This window comes from Erpetoichthys calabaricus, chromosome 1 (genome assembly GCF_900747795.2).
Source record: "Erpetoichthys calabaricus chromosome 1, fErpCal1.3, whole genome shotgun sequence".
In the NCBI taxonomy this organism is placed as follows: domain Eukaryota; kingdom Metazoa; phylum Chordata; class Cladistia; order Polypteriformes; family Polypteridae; genus Erpetoichthys; species Erpetoichthys calabaricus.
The window spans coordinates 152152688-152172189 of record NC_041394.2 but is presented as its reverse complement, the minus strand read 5'-3'; the positions used below and the strand labels follow the sequence as shown (position 1 = coordinate 152172189).

Here is a 19502-nt window from a genome sequence, read left to right as displayed (position 1 = left end):
TACTAGTAATGAATGACATGACAGACTGGAGTCATGTAATCCCACTGATGCAAGATTACAAAATATTTGAACACAGAACACCATGCAAGCACATCCCAGATTCCCTTTTGCCATATGTAGTGGAAAGAGAATAGTCTGTTAAACTCCAAGAAAGTGTACCTAGAAAACCTGATAAAATTATAGACCTGCATGTAATTAAATTAGTAAAATAAGTCTACTTATGAATGCCCTTAAATTAAAATCACTAAAGTGGAGTAAGATGGATTGCATGCTCTGTGACATATGCAATGCATTAAGCCTATCCTGTATATTTTAAGAATAGTCAATAGTGGTATGCTCCAGAAAAAAGTTTCTAACACAAACAGAAAAATGCTTCAAATAATGCTGTGCACATTATCATCAAGATTAAACTAAAATACCAAAGGGAAATGACAGTTACCACCTACTCTTTCCTCTAGACTCCTTGAAGTTCATGCCCTGAATATGGATTGAATATTAGTCAACCAAATTTATATTTAGAGACACAGGGCCAGATGACCTGGATTGCTTGGTGAGGGACGTATCCCGGTATTGGTGAAATATGTAACAAGGAGAACTTAAAAGCAAGCTCATTGCTGGATTGGCACTGTGGCGGCCATTTCTTATTCACATAGATTGATTACTCAGAATCTGATGAATCTCATTAAGTATTCTTTGTTTACGCTAGTTGATTGTATTCCTGCTTGACTAACCTCTATAAAAAATACAGTGCAGCTTGATGCTCTGATCAGGATAAGGAAGACCAGGCTAGAACAAAATTGCAAAAAGCATAATTTTATGCATAAAAATAACGCTGCAAAAATCAAACCACAATCCCCTATATCCTGATCAAAACACTGGAAAATTGGCTGTCAACCCTGCAAAAGATGGACAGGTCACAGAAACCAGTTAAATCATAAGCTGGGGTTAACAAAGTCTACAGTAATATTTTCAACTTTATCTACAGTAAACTATAAACTTTTTGCATTATTCAAAATTTATCAGTAAAAATGTAATGGTAGATGGAGCAAGAAAGAGCAAACACTTTAACAATATAAGTTGCGCTGTTTAGAATTAATGCAGTTCTTTTACCAATTAGCTATGTTTCTATTTCTACCCAGCTCATTGATGACAAGGCATTGCATTTCATCACCTGTTCTATGCAATAGCCTGCTACTGATATGTTTAAATTAATCAAATGCCAAACTAGAAACAAGTTCATTCCCAGAGTTGCAGCCAGAATATTTTGAAACAAACCCCTTCAAGCACTCATGAGAAATCAACAGAAGGCACCTTGTCCTGCACTCATGTATCAAGCTATGTAGGGTAATAAAATAATTTTTAAAATTCTCACCTTCTTTTGAATCAAATGTCAAGGCAGCAAACACATGCCACATTCTCCACACTGATGTGGTTGAAACAAAAATTCTCACCTCTACTGACAAGAAAGAATTTTATATGGTCAATGGTGAAAATGAATTAAACCTGAAGTTGGGAATTCAAGTAATGATATAGAATATTGCAAAACTCAAAATTTAAAGCCAAAAGATAGGGGGAAAACATGTATCAGCTTTCACTGGTTGACATTCTAAACAGCAGATTTTGATTACATTTCATCTACAGCAGTGCATTCACGATTACAATACTATTTTAATAACATATGTATTGAAGGAAATAAGAAACCAAAATGGGGTACCCAGCTCCAAGGACCTTATTCCCGTGTTGTTCGATTATTTTCACTGTGGTTGCCTTGGTGTCAACCCTCAAAAGCTATTCCTATTAACTTGTACCCTACAGAATGGCATTCTAGGTTAACTGGCAAGTCTAAATTGCCATAATGTCTTCTCTGATTAACTGGCATTACATTTGGGGCCAGGCTCCAGCAATGGTTTATTCAAGTACAGGGTATTTTGGAATGTGACAAAGCTGGATTAACCAGAGAAAACTCATACACACATGATAAGAACATGCAAACTCCACACAGACAATGACCTACTGAAGGATTTGAACTCAGTGTACTAAACCTGTGTGCTACCTACAGTGCCACTGTGGATTAAAAAAACAATACTGAAATTCTTAAAGAAGTATTCAGGGCTTCTCTGCAAAACAAAAGATATGCTAAAATGATCTGCTCTACTGTGTAGAAATGACAACAACATAAAATAGGTGTCCAGTTATATGTTAACAATTTTCCCCTTTTTATTAAGTTGACAGTTCAGAGAAACAGCAGCCTCAGTAGCAAACCAGGGAAAACATTTGAATTCTCCATTTTAAAATAAAGTAATTCCAATAAAGTTAAATGTTTTTTTTTTGTAGAAGGCATACTCCTGTAGACAACTGCCCAATGTGAAAGAAAAAAGACCAATTTACACATAATGGAAAGCATATTTCTTTTTACTCCAAAATTCATGAAAACAGGGAAAGTGAGAAAACAATTCCTGCCTGAATAGCAGGAATCCCAGGTAGGAATACCATTTAAAGTAGTTAAGTCAGATCCCAGCATAGGAGCTGATGTTTATGTGCATCCTCTAGGGCAGTGGTCCCCAACCTTTTTGACAGGAAGGACCACTTTATTAGATGCAAATTTTTCCACGGACCGGTCGGGGGGGGCTGGCAGTTTTATACACAATTTACATAACATTTCTATTATTATTAAAGTTATTAAGCAGTTCGCATACGTTTGCAATCTGAGATTTTTCTTCTTTTTTTGCATATAACAAAGACATATGCTTTACATTTGCCAATCCAACAGATTGCACATCACAAACATTAACACTGCTATCTTTTTTTCGTGTCTGCCGTTTCTATAGGAGGGTGACAATGAGTTAAATTCCAATGGATGTTTTTCAAATGTTGACAAGCAATAAGCAAAAGGAATCAATGAAAACCATAGACAACAAAAACAGCAAAAAAAAAAAAAAAAAACAGTACGAGGAAAGTTCGAAGAAAGAGATTTTTTTACAATGTTTCTGTTTGGGGATCGTTGTGCAAACGTGCACAACTGAGCTGCGACCACAGATCTAACTGCTCTGTGGATGATTCGTTCAAGCATTTCAAGGTCACTTTGTTGTAATGAAAGCATCTGTTGAATGTACTTCGTAGTAACATGATTTCTATAGACTCATGTCATATGGGGAAACTGTCAGGACCATAAAAATACTTTGTTGTAATACTCTCTCACCTCGGTCTCTCTCCGCTCTCTGCGCCGCTGCAAAGCTCCGCCAGCCAAGCGTTCTGAAAAGTCTGAGTGAGTCGCCATTGCCGGCAGTTCTCTCGCGGCCCGGCTGTCAGATGGCTGCGGACCGGTAGTGGGCCGCGGACCGGTGGTTGGGGACTTCAGTTTTCATATCTCATCACAAAGGCATACACTATGTCTTAGGTTAACTGCCGATTTTAAAATGAAGTAGTGTGCATGAGTGTGGGTATGTGTGAGCCCAGCAATGGTCTGATGCCATGTCCAGGACTGGCTTTTGTAATGGGCCTCCAGTCCTAAACTGGAGTAGGGTTTTTTTTTTTTTTTTTTTTTTTTTAAAAAAGGAACAGATTGTTAATTTTCATGTTCTTGCTTATAAAAGTCTATTGTAGCTAAACCAAATTCAAAAGTCATTAAACTGCTGCATGTTCATTATTATTATAGATTATTTTGTTAAGTTTAACATAATAATGGCAAAATACATTTTCTGCATTTGAAAACTGGACAATATTCTCCAATATGATAATTTTAACAGTTTTGAACTTGTTAGTTGCTGTCCACTATATTTGAACCTTGGTAATTCACTGCCATATGCAGTATTCTTTATAAATATACTCTTAAATGAAAATGTAAAATTAATTACACTTAAAAATCAATTCTATACATTAATATACATGAAACCCTGACACTGAATGAAGTGTTTTTGAGTAAATTGGTAGGAAACACACTGTTGAATTTTCACAGTAAAGTATAAAACCACAAACACCTGCAATAATTTAAATTATTTCACCTCATGTTTCCAGATTTGTTCCGGGCCTGCAGATAAACTAGAACATGAATGAGATAAATAATACTGCCTGCTGGTGAATGAATTATATTAAAGATTTATATTACAAGGAGTTTAAGGCAACAGATACATCTGGTCAACTGACGGTTTCTCTAATACAAGCCAAGAGACGGGCTTAAGAGCGGTATGACTTATGTTTTGGGACAATACACATTAATCCCAGCAGAATGGACTGTCTAGTAATTCGACCAAGGTGATTTCGCCCCTCTACTCCTAACCACTTTCCCCAGGTTGTTCTAGCTATGTGTATGAAGAGTGAGACAGTAATGCAGGGAACATGAATGAAGAAAATTTTATTGGATTGTGCTTGTTACAAAACTGCAGACATGCAGGTAAAGGACAGATAAACAAAGGCCATGGCAGAGCACTTCACTGGGCACTTTTGACTTTAGCAGTTCCAGCTGTTACCTTGACCCAGACCCCCTTACCTGTGTCATTTTTCTGATCTCCATGTGCACACACCCAGGTCACAGGCTTCACAGCCTAAAACTCCAAAATGACTAAAAAGGTAAGGGAGCCTAGCCCTGCAATGCAGGACTTATAGGAATTCCTCGGGAATCTACAGGGGGTGCAGCTTTTGCCTGCCTCTCTTATCACGACCTGAGGGACCATCACAGGAAGTAAACCTTAGTGGCTCAGCAAAAGCTGAATAACGTGCAGCAAAAAGAAAATGTCTCCTTACACTCCCCAACACCTAATGTGGAGCCTTCATTCAGCACAAGCAACATTATACATGCTAGTGTTATATAGCTTGCGAGTTCTCATAATACTCCTGCCATACTGCCAATTAGTCAGTTCTTCTGTGTTTAGGATGCAGAGGTTAGGTTATGGGTTAGTTTGGTGCACCCTAGTCCCAGGGGGTCCGGCCAGCCGCCCCTCCCACTAAGCACCAAGCACAGCTGCCCCATATGACCTCTCACCCACATCAGAATACATGGGCTGTCCAAATCCGGGAGTCTCACTGCTCAATCTGCAGGCAATCCTTTTCAGTCACAGGGGGCTTAAAGCTGTTGGCTTCTTGGAAAGTTAGCTCTGAGGAAAGACCGGAAAAGGATATTAAAAAGAAAAAGCTGGATGGGCACAACCTTATTTTCACACCAATGTCAGCCTTGTCTCACCTTTCCACTCCTCTAGCGTTCTCTCTTTATTTTCGAGGCTCTCATCATAAAGTTCAGCCTCAGGCTCATCATCAGGGTCATGATACTGTGCAAAGTATGGGTGAGCAAGAGCTTCAGCTGCAGTCACTCGGCTATCACAGTCCAGGATCAACATTCGCTTGAGGAGGTCTACAGCTAAAGGAACACATAGCATCAGTGTAATACAGGCCAAACCAAGGACAAAATTGGGGGTCAGAAAACACACAAAAAAAGGAAGCAAAAAGACAAAGGGAACAGAGGAGCAATGGAGTATAGGCACCTTTGTGGTTGTAATGGAAACCACTGGAAATGAACTTGGACATTAGAAGAGTAAATTTCATATGAAAAATGGAAAGTATGGAGCATTCTAAGGGCAACATCTTAGTATGTGGACAGACAGAGATATAAACACAAGTGATGTGGCTTGATGGAAACCAAACATTTACCCAGTGGATTGGCATCTTTGAATAGCTCACTCAAGTCCTGCTGGGGCATGGAGGGCAGAGACTCAATGTACTTCCTTGCCTGTGAAGATATAGAAAGTAAATCACCACATAATTACAACTCAACCAATGTCTTAATTGTTGGATAGGAAGGCCATAGACACTGGCAGCACCCACATGTTCTGAGGATATTTTTTGCAGAAGCTCTGGACTGGGAGTACCAACCACTTCCATGATCCTCTTCAACTGATCAATGTCTGAGCACAAAATTTTAAGAAGCACAGACCAGAGGAAATGCAGAACCCTCTTCAGGAAAGTACATTTTATTTTTATCTCTTCAGACCATTGTTGCTTCATATTAGCAAATACAACATTTTGTATATTCCTTGCTCTCAATGTTACAAGCAAGAAAAGTCAATCTCAAGAAAAAGTAATTTATAATTTATCTCACATTACTGGAAGCTGACATATACAATTTATTCTCAACTTAAGTTCACAATAGACAAAAGGATACAGTCATTGCCTGGAAATAGGACTTTTCCTCTCAGAAGCTCTGCCATAATGCAGCCCACTGACCACATATCCACTGTTGAAAGAGAGAGAAAAGACAGAAAATAACAGAAAATGTTTTCTTTATCATTTTTTTATAGTCAGAAAAATTACAAATCCACAAGACATGTCACGATGCCCAGAGAAAAGGAAGTCTGGAGAAAGTCATTTACATCACATTACAAAGTGTTGTCTGAGTGAAAAAGAACTGAACATCAGTCAATCTTATCAAGTCAAGTGGAGTTCATCGTTATATCATCTGCAATATGATTTAATAGCATTCTCCAGGACCATGGTGCAATATAAGACAATATAATGCATATAATAAGGGTTAGATAGATGCTGTGGCTGTTCTCCCCGTGTCTGCGTGGGTTTCCTCCGGGCGCTCCGGTTTCCTCCCACATTCCAAAGACATGCAGGTTAGGTGGATTGGTGATTCTAAATTGGCCCTAGTGTGTGCTTGGTGTGTGTGTGTCCTGCAGTGAGTTGGCACCCTGCCCAGGATTGTTTCCTGCCTTGTGCCCTGTGTTGGCTGGGATTGGCTCCAGCAGACCCCCGTGACCCTGTGTTTGGATTCAGCGGGTTGGAAAATGGATGGATGGATGGATAGATGCTGTGGCATGCAAAAGTTTGAGCAGCCTTGCTTAAAATGTCTGTTAATGCGAATAGTTATGTAAGCAGGAGATGAACTGATCACCAAAAGGTAGTATTTTAAGCAAGATTACGTTTTTATTGCCATCATTCACAGGTATAAAATTCCAAAAACATTAAAAAGGCCTGAAGCGACATGGTCAGTACTTAGTAACACCCCCTTTGCCAAGTATCACAGGTTGTAAATGTTATTTGTAGCCAGCTATGAGTCTTTCATTTCTAACCTTGGGCATTTTCACTCATTCGTCCTTGCAAAAGGCTTCTAACTCTGCGACATTCTTGGACTGTCTTGCATGCACTGCTCTATCAACAGTTTTTCAATGATGTTTAGGTCAGGGGACTGTGAGGGCCATGGCAAAACTGTCAGCTTCAGGCTCTTGAAGTATTCCATTGTAGATTTTGAGGTATGTTTTTGATCATTATCTTGTAGGACACATCCTCTTTCTAACTTTGTCATTTTTACAGATGGTGTGAGGTTTCTTTCCAGAATTTGCTTGTATTTATTTGAATCCATTCTTCACTCTACCAATAACATTGTCGCTGTGCCACTGGCTGTAACACAAACCCAAATCATGATGATCCACCCCTATGCTTAATAGTTGGAGAGGTGTTCTTTTCTTGGAATTCATCAGCCTTTTTTCTCCAACCATGCACACTGAGGCAAAAAGTTCTACTTTGACTTCATCAGTGCACAGGACATTTTCCAAAATGCAAATGCAAATTTCAAGTGCTGACGCAGGAAAGGTCTTTACAATGAAGGTTATACTTGTTCAGGTGTCATAGCACTGTAGAACATTGAACCATTACTCCAGAGTCTGCCAAATCTTCCTGAAGGCAAACTAATGGAGGATTTTATTTGCCTTTCTAGCAATCCAATGAGCAGTTTTTCCACAAAGATTTCTTGGTCTTCCAGACCTCAACTTGACCTCCACCGTCCCTGTTAACTGCCATTTCCTAATAACATTATGAACTGAGGAAACAGCTACCTGAAAACTTTTTGCTATCTTCTTGTAGCCTTCTCCTGCTTTTTGAGCATCAATTTTTCAGAGTGCAAGGCTACTGATTGTTGGGATGAGGCTTGAGGAGTCCAAGAATTTATACTGCTTTGCAATTTACATTACCTGAGGTTTCCTAAGAATGACTGTGAACAAGCCAAAGCCCTAACAAGCTAAATTATTTATTTTGAATTTAACTCCTACTTGTCAGACTTCAAATTTGGTGCAAGTGATCTGGAGATCGAGAGCTAAAACAAAAGTGAGGAACCGGCATCAGCTGATCAGTCCCTAGCTGATCCGCTGCTTCCGCCGCAACCCCCACACACCCGGTAATGCTTCCATGGCAGCCAGAGATGGCTAACACGTGGTGACACAGCTCTGCACACAACAACAGACATTTTATGTTGGTTTATGTGAGAAACTATTGCTTTGGGTGCTTTTCAGTTTTTTGGAAAAATATTCAGCCCTGGGAGAAAAAGAAGAAAAAAAAATCAGCCCAAAAAGAGTTAAGCAAGGGCACACAAACTTTTGCACGCACTAAATACAGTAGATTTTAGTGCAAACTATTGATAGCCAGTCTGAATTTTCAGAGCCTACCATTGCCCAAAAAGAGTGGAGGATAAAGAGTGGGTCACCTTGCTGAAAATGGTTTGTGTAAAGACAATTCTGGTGAATTTGGATGACTTTACTATTGATTTTTATTTCTGTTATTTATTTTAATTCTTCTGTTTTATAGGCATAGACCTGTGGGTTCTTGTTTTGGGACGCTACCCCCTAACACACAAGATCGGCTTTCTCGAATTTAAATATGTGGGTAACATGCATGGAGATGAGGTGCGTGGGATTATTTATTTATTATTTACTTATTCATTAATTTATTTATGTGTGTATGTTTTGCAGTTAGTAGTTAGACAACACTGTTTGCCTTTGCAAGTAAAATTTTAAGCATGAGATGGAGTTTTTGTTGCCTTTACTCAATAAAGTGTACATATTGTTTAGTTGATATGTCACCTCACCTTTTTTGGAGTTGTTTAGTTGTCTGCTCCATCCCTTTCAATGTGTGAATTTGAATGTTTTCTTTTATTGTGGAACGTTTTCTCTCAACACCCCAAAGACTTGTATTTTTGGTCAATGGTTTGGGCACAATTAGCTCTGGGATATGTGGGTGCTTTATTCTGGATTGGTTCCTGTCTTGCTCCTGATGCTGTTTGACTAGGCTGTCTGTCTCCAATAGAAAATAAGGAATTAGAAAATAAATATGGGTGGGCAAATATATCATTTTTAAGCATATTTGAAATTTTTGAAAGTTGGCATAATTTCCTGATTGTATAGCTGGTATATTTTCTTCATTTTAACATGATGTAGAATATGTGTGTGTGTGTATAATTTTATTTTTTCAAATTAATTTGTCAAGCTGTTATCAGCAAGAGTGAAAGGGAAGGTCTACGGGACAGTAGTGAGACCAGCTATGTTATATGGGTTGGAGACGGTAGCACTGACCAGAAAACAGGAGACAGAGCTGTGAATACTTTCCGGATGGACTGTATAATATTATATATATATATATATTTTTATATACACACAGTACTGTGCAAAAGTTTTGGGCAGGTGTGAAAAAATGCTGTAAACAAAGAATGCTTTCAAAAATGGAAGTGTTAATCATTTATTTTCATCAATCAACAAAATGCAGTAAATGAACAGAAATCTAAATCAAATCAATATTTGGTGTGACCACCCTTTGCCTTCAAAACAGCATCAATTCTTCTAGGTACACTAGCACACAGTTTTTGAAGGAACTCGGCTGGTAGGTTGTTCCAAACATCTTGGAGAACTAACCACAGATCTTCTGTGGATGTAGGCTTCCTCACATCCTTCTGTCTCTTCATGTAATCCCAGACACACTCGATGATGTTGAGATCAGGGCTCTGTGGGGGCCATACCATCACTTCCAGGACTTCTTGTTCTTCTTTACGCTGAAGATAGTTCTTAATGACTTTGGCTGTATATTTGGAGTCGTGGTCCTGCTGCAGAATAAATTTGGGGCCAATCATACGCCTCCCTGATGGTATTGCATGATGGATAAGTATCTGCCTGTATTTCTCAGCATTGAGAACACCATTAATCCTGACCAAATCTCCAACTCCATTTGCAGAAATGCAGCCCCAAACGTTCAAGGAACCTCCACCATGCTTCACTGTTGCCTGCAGACACTCATTATTGTACTGCTCTCCAGCCCTTCGACGAACAAACTGCCTTCTGCTACAGCCAAATATTTCAAATTTTGACTCATCAGTCCAGAGCACCTGCTGCCATTTTTCTGCACCCCAGTTCCTATGTTTTTGTGCATACTTGAGTCACTTGGCCTTGTTTCGACGTCGTAAATATGGCTTTTTGGCTGCAACTCTTCCATGAAGACCACTTCTGGCCAGACTTCTCTGGACAGTACATGGGTGTTCCTGGGTCCCACTGGTTTCTGCCAGTTCTGAGCTGATGGCACTGCTGGACATCTTCCAATTTCGAAAGGTAATAAGCTTGATGTGTCTTTCATCTGCTGTACTAAGTTTCCTTGGCCGACCACTATGTCTATGATCCTCAACGTTGCCCGTTTCTTTGTGCTTCTTCAAAAGAGCTTGAACAGCACATCTTGAAACTCCAGTCTGCTTTGAAATCTTTGTCTGGGAGAGACCCTGCTGATGCACTATAACTACCTTGTGTCTTGTTGCTGTGCTCAATTTTGCCATGACATGAAACTGTCTTCCACAACCTCACCTTGGTAGCAGAGTTTGGCTGTTCCTCACCCAGTTTTAAGCCTCCTACAAAGCTGTTTCTGTTTCAGTTAATGACTGTGTTTCAACCTACGTGTGACATCGATGATCATTAGCACCTGTTTGGTATAATTGGTTGATCATACACCTGACTATAATCCTACAAAATCCCTGACTTTGTGCAAGTGTACCTATAAGAATTGATGCTGGTTTGAAGGCAAAAGGTAGTAACACCAAATATTGATTTGAGTTTTCTTTTGTTCGCTCACTTTGCATTTTGTAAATTGATAACAATAAACAATCATTATTTATATTTCTGAAAGCATTATGTTTACAGCATTTTTTCACACCTGCCTAAAACTTTTGCACAGTACTGTATATATTATTTATATATATATATATATATATATATATATATATATATATATATAGATTGTCACAGGTGGTTGGGTGGGCATCACCAGGGGGTGCCCCAATGCCTTGGGAGCCCTGGACCTCAGCACTTCCGCCACACCCTGGGGAGTGCCGGCGGAAGATTGTCGGGAGGCACCTGGAGCACATCCGGGTGATTATAAAAGGGGCCGCCTCCCTCCATTCGATGGCTGGAGTCGGGTGGAAGAGGACAGAGCTTGGAGGAGAGGAGTGGAGGCGGACCAGAAGAAGGAAAAGGCATTGTGAAAGGGCCTGGACTTTGGAGTGATTGGTGCTGCAGCACTGGGTTGTGCGTGTTTCACCATTGTATATAGTAGGGGTGGGCGGTATGACCAAAATTCTATAACACGGTATTTTTCTAAATTATCCCGGTTTCACGGTATTTGACGGTATTTTTTTCCCATGCATGAGTGGATGTTAAACACATTTTCCACTGCAATTACTGGCTAAGAATAACCTATTCCACTGTCAAGAGCATTGTACATTGTACAAAAAAAACATTTTAATGTGCACACAAGTATTAATACAGGTTTGCATTGCCCCATAAAGTGATACTTTTCAAGGGGGTGGCACTAATGAAGAGAAGGAAATCACATTGCATGACAGATGCAGTCAAAATATAGAACCTTTTTATTTAACAAATTTTGCAAAAACTTAAATTATAATTTTGACAACATATTTTCAACCATCCAAAGAGGTATTTAGACTTAGGAAAATATCCAGAAGTGCTTGTCAAAAGTTGTATTGCACTGAACATGTCTTAGAAAAGGAATAAATATTTTTTGTAAAACAACTACACTTTCTGTTAATGTTAACAATCTCTGTCCACTGACACGTTAAAGTGACTTTTTAAACAACTTTACCATCATTAAACTGCATAATATTTAAACTAATAAATAATAACAATAAAATAAATAATTGTATTATTACTGATAGTTGCACTATTACTTCAAGGCTTCAAAAGCCCAGGTGCATTACACAGTATTCACCAAATTAAAATAAAATAAAACAAGTGCAATCTTGGTGATGACATCTTTACCAACTTAACTATCATTTAGGCAAACTGCATTAATATGGACCTTGCTTCAAGCTAAGCTATATACATAAATAATACAACTGCAACTTGCATTTATAATTGTATTTGTGGTATAGCCCTACGGAATCGTATTAGGGCCACGGTGAAGAAAAAAAAAATACGGACACAGGGAAGAAAAAAAAAAACTATACGTCGAGAATAAAGTCGACATTTCCACTTTATTCTCGCCGTTTATGTCGAGATTAAAGTTGACATTTCCACTCTATTCTCATAGTTTACTTTATAAATAAAGTAGAATGTCGTAAACTAAACTTCATCCTAAAATCAATGTTTAATTTACTAGATTTTCTCAAACCCCGTCATAAGTTAATGTAGCACATTAAATGCTTTGTGTTGTGTTCCCCGACCCAGTTGTTAATCACTATGCTCCTTAAACTGACTTCCTCCGCACTAATAGACAGCGATCACCATACAGAATCCATTCACTGTATGATATTCCTGCTCTCTGAAAATTTAGAATTTATATCAAGTATTTATTTATATCAAGTATTTATCTTGGCATTCTAAATGTTCAGAGAGCATGAATATCATGTGAATTGATTCTGTGCGGCGATCGCTGCTGTTGCCTCCACTTAGTGCAGAGGAAGTCAGTATTGAAAAATAATACAAGTACAACTTGGCTTGCAGTATTATCCAGTAGTATAGAAACAGTATTTACACATCTGACCTTTTAAAACTAAAGCATCTCCAGGCGACAGACGTGACTCCTTTTTTTCGGCTCTCTGTCCATTTTCACCGCGCGGTATACCTATTCTACCGCCCACTATTTGGTGGTGTAGCAGTGAAAAAGAGCCCTAGTGCAACAAATCTGTGTTTAGCGGTGTAGCAGTGAAAAAGGTCCCCACTTGAACAGTTTCCCGCTGCACCACGTTCCGAATGTCGTTTAGGCAATTTAAACCGGTGTTGCGGTATAAGAAAAATCCATATCATAAAAAAAATTAAAAACGGTTTTCGGTATGAACTGGTATACCGCCCAGCACTAGTATATAGTGTTAAATAAACGTGTGTTGGGTGACAAAACCATGTCTTCCTTTCTGTGTCCGGCCTGTTTACCACAATGGCATCCCAGATGGGACTCTCTGCCTGCTACAAGGCAGGGACCCAGTACAAATAATTCTGTGGGCAGTCCGGTGCAGCAGGTAAGCCCACACACGCGCCGCAGGAGCGGCAAACGCACAACCCTGCGGAAGCGATTCACCCCACGGACCACCACCAGTTTGCAGAAGGGCCGTGTTCCCCTGGTGGGGGAAGAAGACAATGGCCGTAGCCAGACTCCAGTGGGCTCCTGTAAGCGCACTGCCGCAGAAGGCACCCGGGATGGCATGTCAACTTGCAAGGCCACGGCGAGGACGTATCCTCAAACAGACGGGACCCGGGAGGTAAGTTCCCTGCTCACCGGCAGCCGGCCCTTTTGGGGGGGGGGGCAGGGGGGGAGCATATTTTGTGTGTTGCAGGAAGGGGCTGCCCGGATCCGCGTCGGTGGCAGGCACGTGTCAATCTGTGGAGCTTCCTTGACGTGGCGGCAGCAGGGAGAGCTGCCGAGAAGGAGACCGTGCTCGTCACCGCACCAGGGGCCTCATGTATAATGCCGTGCGTAGAACTCACACTATAACATGGCGTAAGCACAAAAGCAGGATTGTGCGTACACACAGAAAAATCCAGATGCAGGAATCTGTGCGCATGCAAACTTTCACGTTCTTCCACTACATAAATCCTGATCAGAGTGAAAAGTAACTCACGTGCACGCGCCTTCTGTCCCGCCCCAACTCCTCCCAGAATTACGCCTCTTTGAATATGCAAATCGATATAAATAGCCTTCTGAGAAAAGACAATGGGAAAAGCACAGGGGAAAATATAAGAATTTCAGCGAATACCAAGTGGAGGCAAAGGAAAAACGTACTATTTGTTGGTTTAAACAGTGGTATAATCAACAAAAGAAAGTTGATCGAGTGACAGAGTGTCGGAGAAACTCGAAAGATCGAGTTCACAAAGTCGCACAGTGCCCAAAATAAAAAAGAAATCACATATCTAAGTCGCTGTGAAAAGGCAAGTCGTAGCCCACCGTCTGAGTGTCATATGAAAGCTTATTAGGGTACAGACAAAAAAATAGGCACACAGTGGGGAAAAAAGCACGAAATGTCAACTTTAATCTCGAAATTTCCACTTTAATCACGTAGTTTATTTTGCCCTTAAAGTAGAACATCATAAACTTCATCTTAAAATCGTTTATTTTACTAGTTTCTCAAGTAGCACGTTAAATGTTTTGTTCTGTGTTTGATCTTCTATATGCTCTATGTGTGTGAATCACTACGTGCTTCCGTTCTTTCTCTTCTCCGACAGGACACAGAATCCATTACATTTGAGATATTACAGCTCTCTGAATAATTAGAATACTGAGATGTATACGTGATATCATTTTCATGATGATAGGAATGAAAGCATGTTATTAAACATGGGAACACGGTGGCGCAGTGATTGTTCATATCTCACACAAGAGGCTTGCTGCGCCATGTGCGACCTTCGATGAAATAATTTATTACAGAAGTACTGTCTCTTTCAAACGTACTAACCTCCAATTCCTGTCCTTACTTTTCTTTCTCCAAAAACCCAATCGCCACACAATCAGCTCTGTAATAGACATTAAGCCATTTGTAAGCTTAGAACGCCGATTCTTCAAAACTTTTAAGGAACATTGAAATATCTTCGTAGTACATGTTTAATTATTCTATTCGTCTATCCTTCCAGTGTCGCGTCAGCACCAGCAAGAATACAGCGCAAGGCAGGAGCTATCCGTGAACTAGCTATACGCTGCGGCACCGTGTCCTCACATGTTTAATTATTAACAATACAGATTATTTAAATGAAGTTAAAGTTTTATCTGTATACTATAAGCAACATATTTTGCTGCATTTCATCTTAAAAATGATATTGTCATCATACGCGCTTTATAAAGTAGCGCAGGTTGTGCAATATTATAACTGTAGTGTAAGTTTACAGTGAGGTGATTGTACTTACAGTGGGGCAAAAAAGTATTTAGTCAGCCAGCAATTGTGCAAGTTCTCCCACTTAAAAAAATGAGAGAGGCCTGTAATTTTCATCATAGGTATACCTCAACTATGAGAGACAAAATGAGAAAAACAATCCAGAAAATCAAATTGTCTGATTTTTAAAGAATTTATTTGCAAATTATGGTGGAAAAAAAGTATTTGGTCACCTACAAACAATCAAGATTTCTGGCTCTCACAGACCTGTAACTTCTTCTGTAAGAGGCTCCTCTGTCCTCCACTCGTTACCTGTATTAATGGCAACTTGTTTGAACTCGTTATCAATATAAAAGACACCTGTCCAGAACCTCAAACAGTCACACTCCAAACTCCACTATGGCCAAGACCAAAGAGCTGTCAAAGGACACCAGAAACAAAATTCTAGACCTGCACCAGGCTGGGAAGACTGAATCTGCAATAGGTAAGCAGCTTGGTGTGAAGAAATCAACTGTGGGAGCAATTATTAGAAAATGGAAGACATACAAGACCACTGATAATCTCCCTCGATCTGGGGCTCCACGCAAGATCTCACCCCGTGGGGTCAAAATGATCACAAGAACGGTGAGCAAAAATCCCAGAACCACACGGGGGGACCTAGTGAATGGCCTGCAGAGAGCTGGGACCAAAGTAACAAAGGGACTCAAATCCTGCAGTGCCAGACGTGTCCCCCTGCTTAAGCCAGTACATGTGCAGGCCCATCTGAAGTTTGTTAGACAGCATTTGGATGATCCAGAAGAGGAATGAAACCAAAATAGAACTTTTTGGTAAAAACTCTACTCGTCGTGTTTGGAGGAGAAAGAATGCTGAGTTGCATCCAAAGAACACCATACCTACTGTAAAGCATGGGGGTGGAAACATCATGCTTTGGGGCTGTTTTTCTGCAAAGGGACCAGGACGACTGATCCGTGTAAAGGAAAGAATGAATGGGGCCATGTATCGTCAGATTTTGAGTGAAACCCTCCTTCCATCAGCAAGGGCATTGAAGATGAAACGTGGCTGGGTCTTTCAGCATGACAATGATCCCAAACACACCGCCCGGGTAACGAAGGAGTGGCTTCGTAAGAAGCATTTCAAGGTCCTGGAGTGGCCTAGCCAGTCTCCAGATCTCAACCCCATAGAAAATCTTTGGAGGGAGTTGAAAGTCCATGTTGCCCAGCGACAGCCCCAAAACATCACTGCTCTAGAGGAGATCTGCATGGAGGAATGGGCCAAAATACCAGCAACAGTGTGTGAAAACCTTGTGAAGACTTACAGAAAATGTTTGACCTCTGTCATTGCCAACAAAGGGTATATAACAAAGTATTGAGATGAACTTTTGTTATTGACCAAATACTTATTTTCCACCATAATTTGAAAATAAATTCTTCAAAAATCAGACAATGTGATTTTCTGGATTTTTTTTTCTCATTTTGTCTCTCATAGTTGAGGTATACCTATGATGAAAATTACAGGCCTCTCTCATCTTTTTAAGTGGGAGAACTTGCACAATTGGTGGCTGACTAAATACTTTTTTGCCCCACTGTATAAGTACAAACAGTTCTACAAGGAGCACTTGATGGACTGATTGAGTGCGTTTATAGTTCTTGGGATGAAACTGTTTCTGAAACACGAGGTCCGTACAGGAAAGGCTTTGATGCTTTTTGCCGTGGTTGAGGTAGTGTGTACTTGAAACTGTATAACGATAATTCTCTTTCCGATCAGCTGCTGCTGTGATTCACACTCAGATACAGTGATATAAATACTCCGAGTGGTGCAGTGAGAGTAATATGGAAAAAGATGATCCGCAGTGGCAACCCTTAACGGGAGCAGCAAAAAGAAGAACAAGATGCAGTGAGCGTAACAACGCTAAAGCAGTTATGGTATTTGGAATACTATGGCTATTCCCTGGACCATTATATTGCTACAGGTTAATTACAATCAGATGCATTACACTAATAAACAATATGCAGTTAATTTCAGTGTATTTATAAAGCCGCGTCAGGAATGTGGAGCTAAGAAAGAAAGGATGAGCACACAGGAACAGTAGCACTGCTTTGACGCTGGGTGCCGCCAGTCTGCAAAACCGAGCGGAGAAATTGCGTACGCCAAGGTATGAGTTACCGTGGAAATGTGCGTGGCTTTACGCCAAGTTTAGGTTTTATACATCACGATTTGAGCGTGGAAACGGGAGTATGCAACATTTCTGTGCGTACGCACCGTTTATACATGAGGCCCCAGGTGGAGGGGAAGCAAGATGGCTGCGGACCAGAAGTCCCTCCCCGAGACAGGCACGGGATTGGACGGTGTGTCTTGCATGCCCGCCGATGATTGGATGGAGGCGGGACCAAAGAATGTCCATCTCATGCAGGGGAAGGACCCGAATGGGCCGGAGGAAAGGGCCCCACAGGAAGCAGCCGGCATGTGTCGCTGACGGACAGGTAAGCCCACCACCAGCTGACTTTCTGTCCTTGCCGGCAGCTCTGCGCGAGCTGGAGGAGTGCCTTCAGCCCGCAGAGTCGCTATTGCAGGTGATACGCATCCTCCATAGAGGATTGAAGGAGCTGGAGGTGAAGGCAGTCGCGTCTGTGATGACGCTGCGACAGTGGGCGGATCGGCACGATGCTGGAGTCTTCAGCCGGATGGACGCGGCAGGGAAGGTAAGTGGAACCGAGTAGGGGGTTCTCCGACAGAGGACGCGGCAGATGCTGCTCGCGCGGTGAGAGGGCTGGCAGGACACAGGCTGATGTGTGCCCCAGGTCCTAGCGTCCTACACCCTGAGCCAGCAGAGGCCTCGCGTCGTTCTACAGGGACGCAGACGGGACAGGATCTGTGCCTTTGCCATAAGCAGACCCAAACCATCGTGGCGTCCCAGAGGAAAAGGAGGAATCGAGGGAAGAGAGCCGGTTCCTCCGATAAGGGAGGATGTGAGGCAGGAAGCTCACGTCCAGGGGAATGGCTGCCCTCTGCAGAGGCAAAGGGGAACCCCGAAGTCGGCTGAGGCTACAGGGGTGCGAGTAGCTCCAACCAAAGGGGCACGGAAACCTCGGAGGGGGTGCCGAAGGAGTAGGCCCCAGGGTGCCAGTAGGAGAGGGAGCGCTGCCTGTGCGAGGCACGACAGGTGGTGGTGTCCAGACAGGGGTGGAGACGCTGCCTGGACACCACCACCTGTTGTGCCTCGCACAGGCAGTGCTCCTCCTCCTACCGGCACCCCTGTCTCTGCTCTTTGTTTTGCAGGACCGGACCCTGGAGCTTCAGGAGTAGGATCCACTTCGGGGGTGAGCTGCCCTTGCGGGATGAGCCGCTCCGCCCAACAGGTCTTCGCTGGCGGTGGGGCAGTGTCACAGGTGGCTGGGGGGGGCAACCCGGCCGGGACGCCCCGGAGGACCAGAGGAGGGCTTATGCCTACCCCAGACCACATGGGGGCGACCGCCCTGGTGGCTATGGGGACCACAGTTACAGAGCTTTGAAGCTCAACCCTGTAGGGGCCCATGGTCATCGCCAGGGGGGTGTAAAAAAACTACACATAGACAGCACAACATTTTAAACATCATGTCATCAGGACACTATAATATTGGTTGCAGTGTGACAACAGCAGAGTTAAATGTCCAAGTAAGAACATTTACATAAAGTGAGCAGTGCAATAGTGTATGTGATTACAATGTCTGTTTAAATTAAAGTATCTATGCAGTACAAAAAAAATGGTGTGAAATTATGTAATTAAGTTAGGGTGCTAGGAAAAGATGAAAGGCTATTGAGGAATCTAACAGACTGGGTAAAGAAGCTGTTTTAGAATCTGACAGAGCTGGTGCAAATACTGCGGTACTTTCTGCCAGGTAGCAGGAAAACAGTTTTTGTGAAGGGTGTGTGATGGATGGCCAGCTTCATATTCCGGCCCTCACCCCCAAGCTGCCAGGAGGAGCTCTCCCGACAGCATGGACAGGCCCCGAATTCCAGCAGGGCCTCATGGACTTTGTAGTTTCTACACACAGCCCTGCTGGATACCTTGGGGACCACCAGGAGTCGCTGTAGGGAGGCTTGTGGACTCGTATGTGCCCTATAACCTGGAAGTACGTCCTGGTCACGTGAACAGGAGAGATGACGTACTTCCAGGTTGAAGAAAAGGACTGTTTACCCTGACCCGGAAGGAATAAGGACTTGTGGACTGCTGCGCAGGAACACCTCCTGGTCAGGGAGTATAAAGGACTTTGGGAAAGCCCAGACATTGAGCTGAGCTGGGAGGTAGGGTGGTGAAGTGTCTGGGAGAGGAGGATTGGTATTGTGATTGTAGAGAAAAGTGTGTATTGATTATATGAGTAGTGTGGAGTGGAGGGTGCTTAGTGCACGTTATTGTTAT

General features: G+C 41.9%; 2 protein-coding genes across 6 annotated transcripts in view; one reads left to right on the top strand and one right to left on the bottom strand.

Annotated features, from left to right (window-relative positions):
• Positions 1-4336: 4336 nt before the first annotated feature.
• Positions 4337-19502, bottom strand: part of mapk11 (mitogen-activated protein kinase 11) — a 38801-nt gene continuing 23635 nt past the window's right edge. For all 5 annotated transcript variants that reach the window (XM_028807413.2, XM_028807405.2, XM_028807430.2 and 2 more), the window contains 5 exons: positions 6152-6223; positions 5815-5894; positions 5641-5719; positions 5177-5350; positions 4337-5090 (listed from right to left, as the gene is read on the bottom strand). In XM_028807413.2, the coding sequence (XP_028663246.1) occupies positions 5017-5090; positions 5177-5350; positions 5641-5719; positions 5815-5894; positions 6152-6223 (479 nt within the window). In that variant the 3' untranslated portion in view covers positions 4337-5016. The remainder of the gene's footprint in view (positions 5091-5176; positions 5351-5640; positions 5720-5814; positions 5895-6151; positions 6224-19502) is intronic.
• Positions 8531-19502, top strand: part of cpm (carboxypeptidase M) — a 379572-nt gene continuing 368600 nt past the window's right edge. The window contains exon 1 of the mRNA XM_051933493.1: positions 8531-8666. Within this exon, the coding sequence (XP_051789453.1) occupies positions 8652-8666 (15 nt within the window). The 5' untranslated portion in view covers positions 8531-8651. The remainder of the gene's footprint in view (positions 8667-19502) is intronic.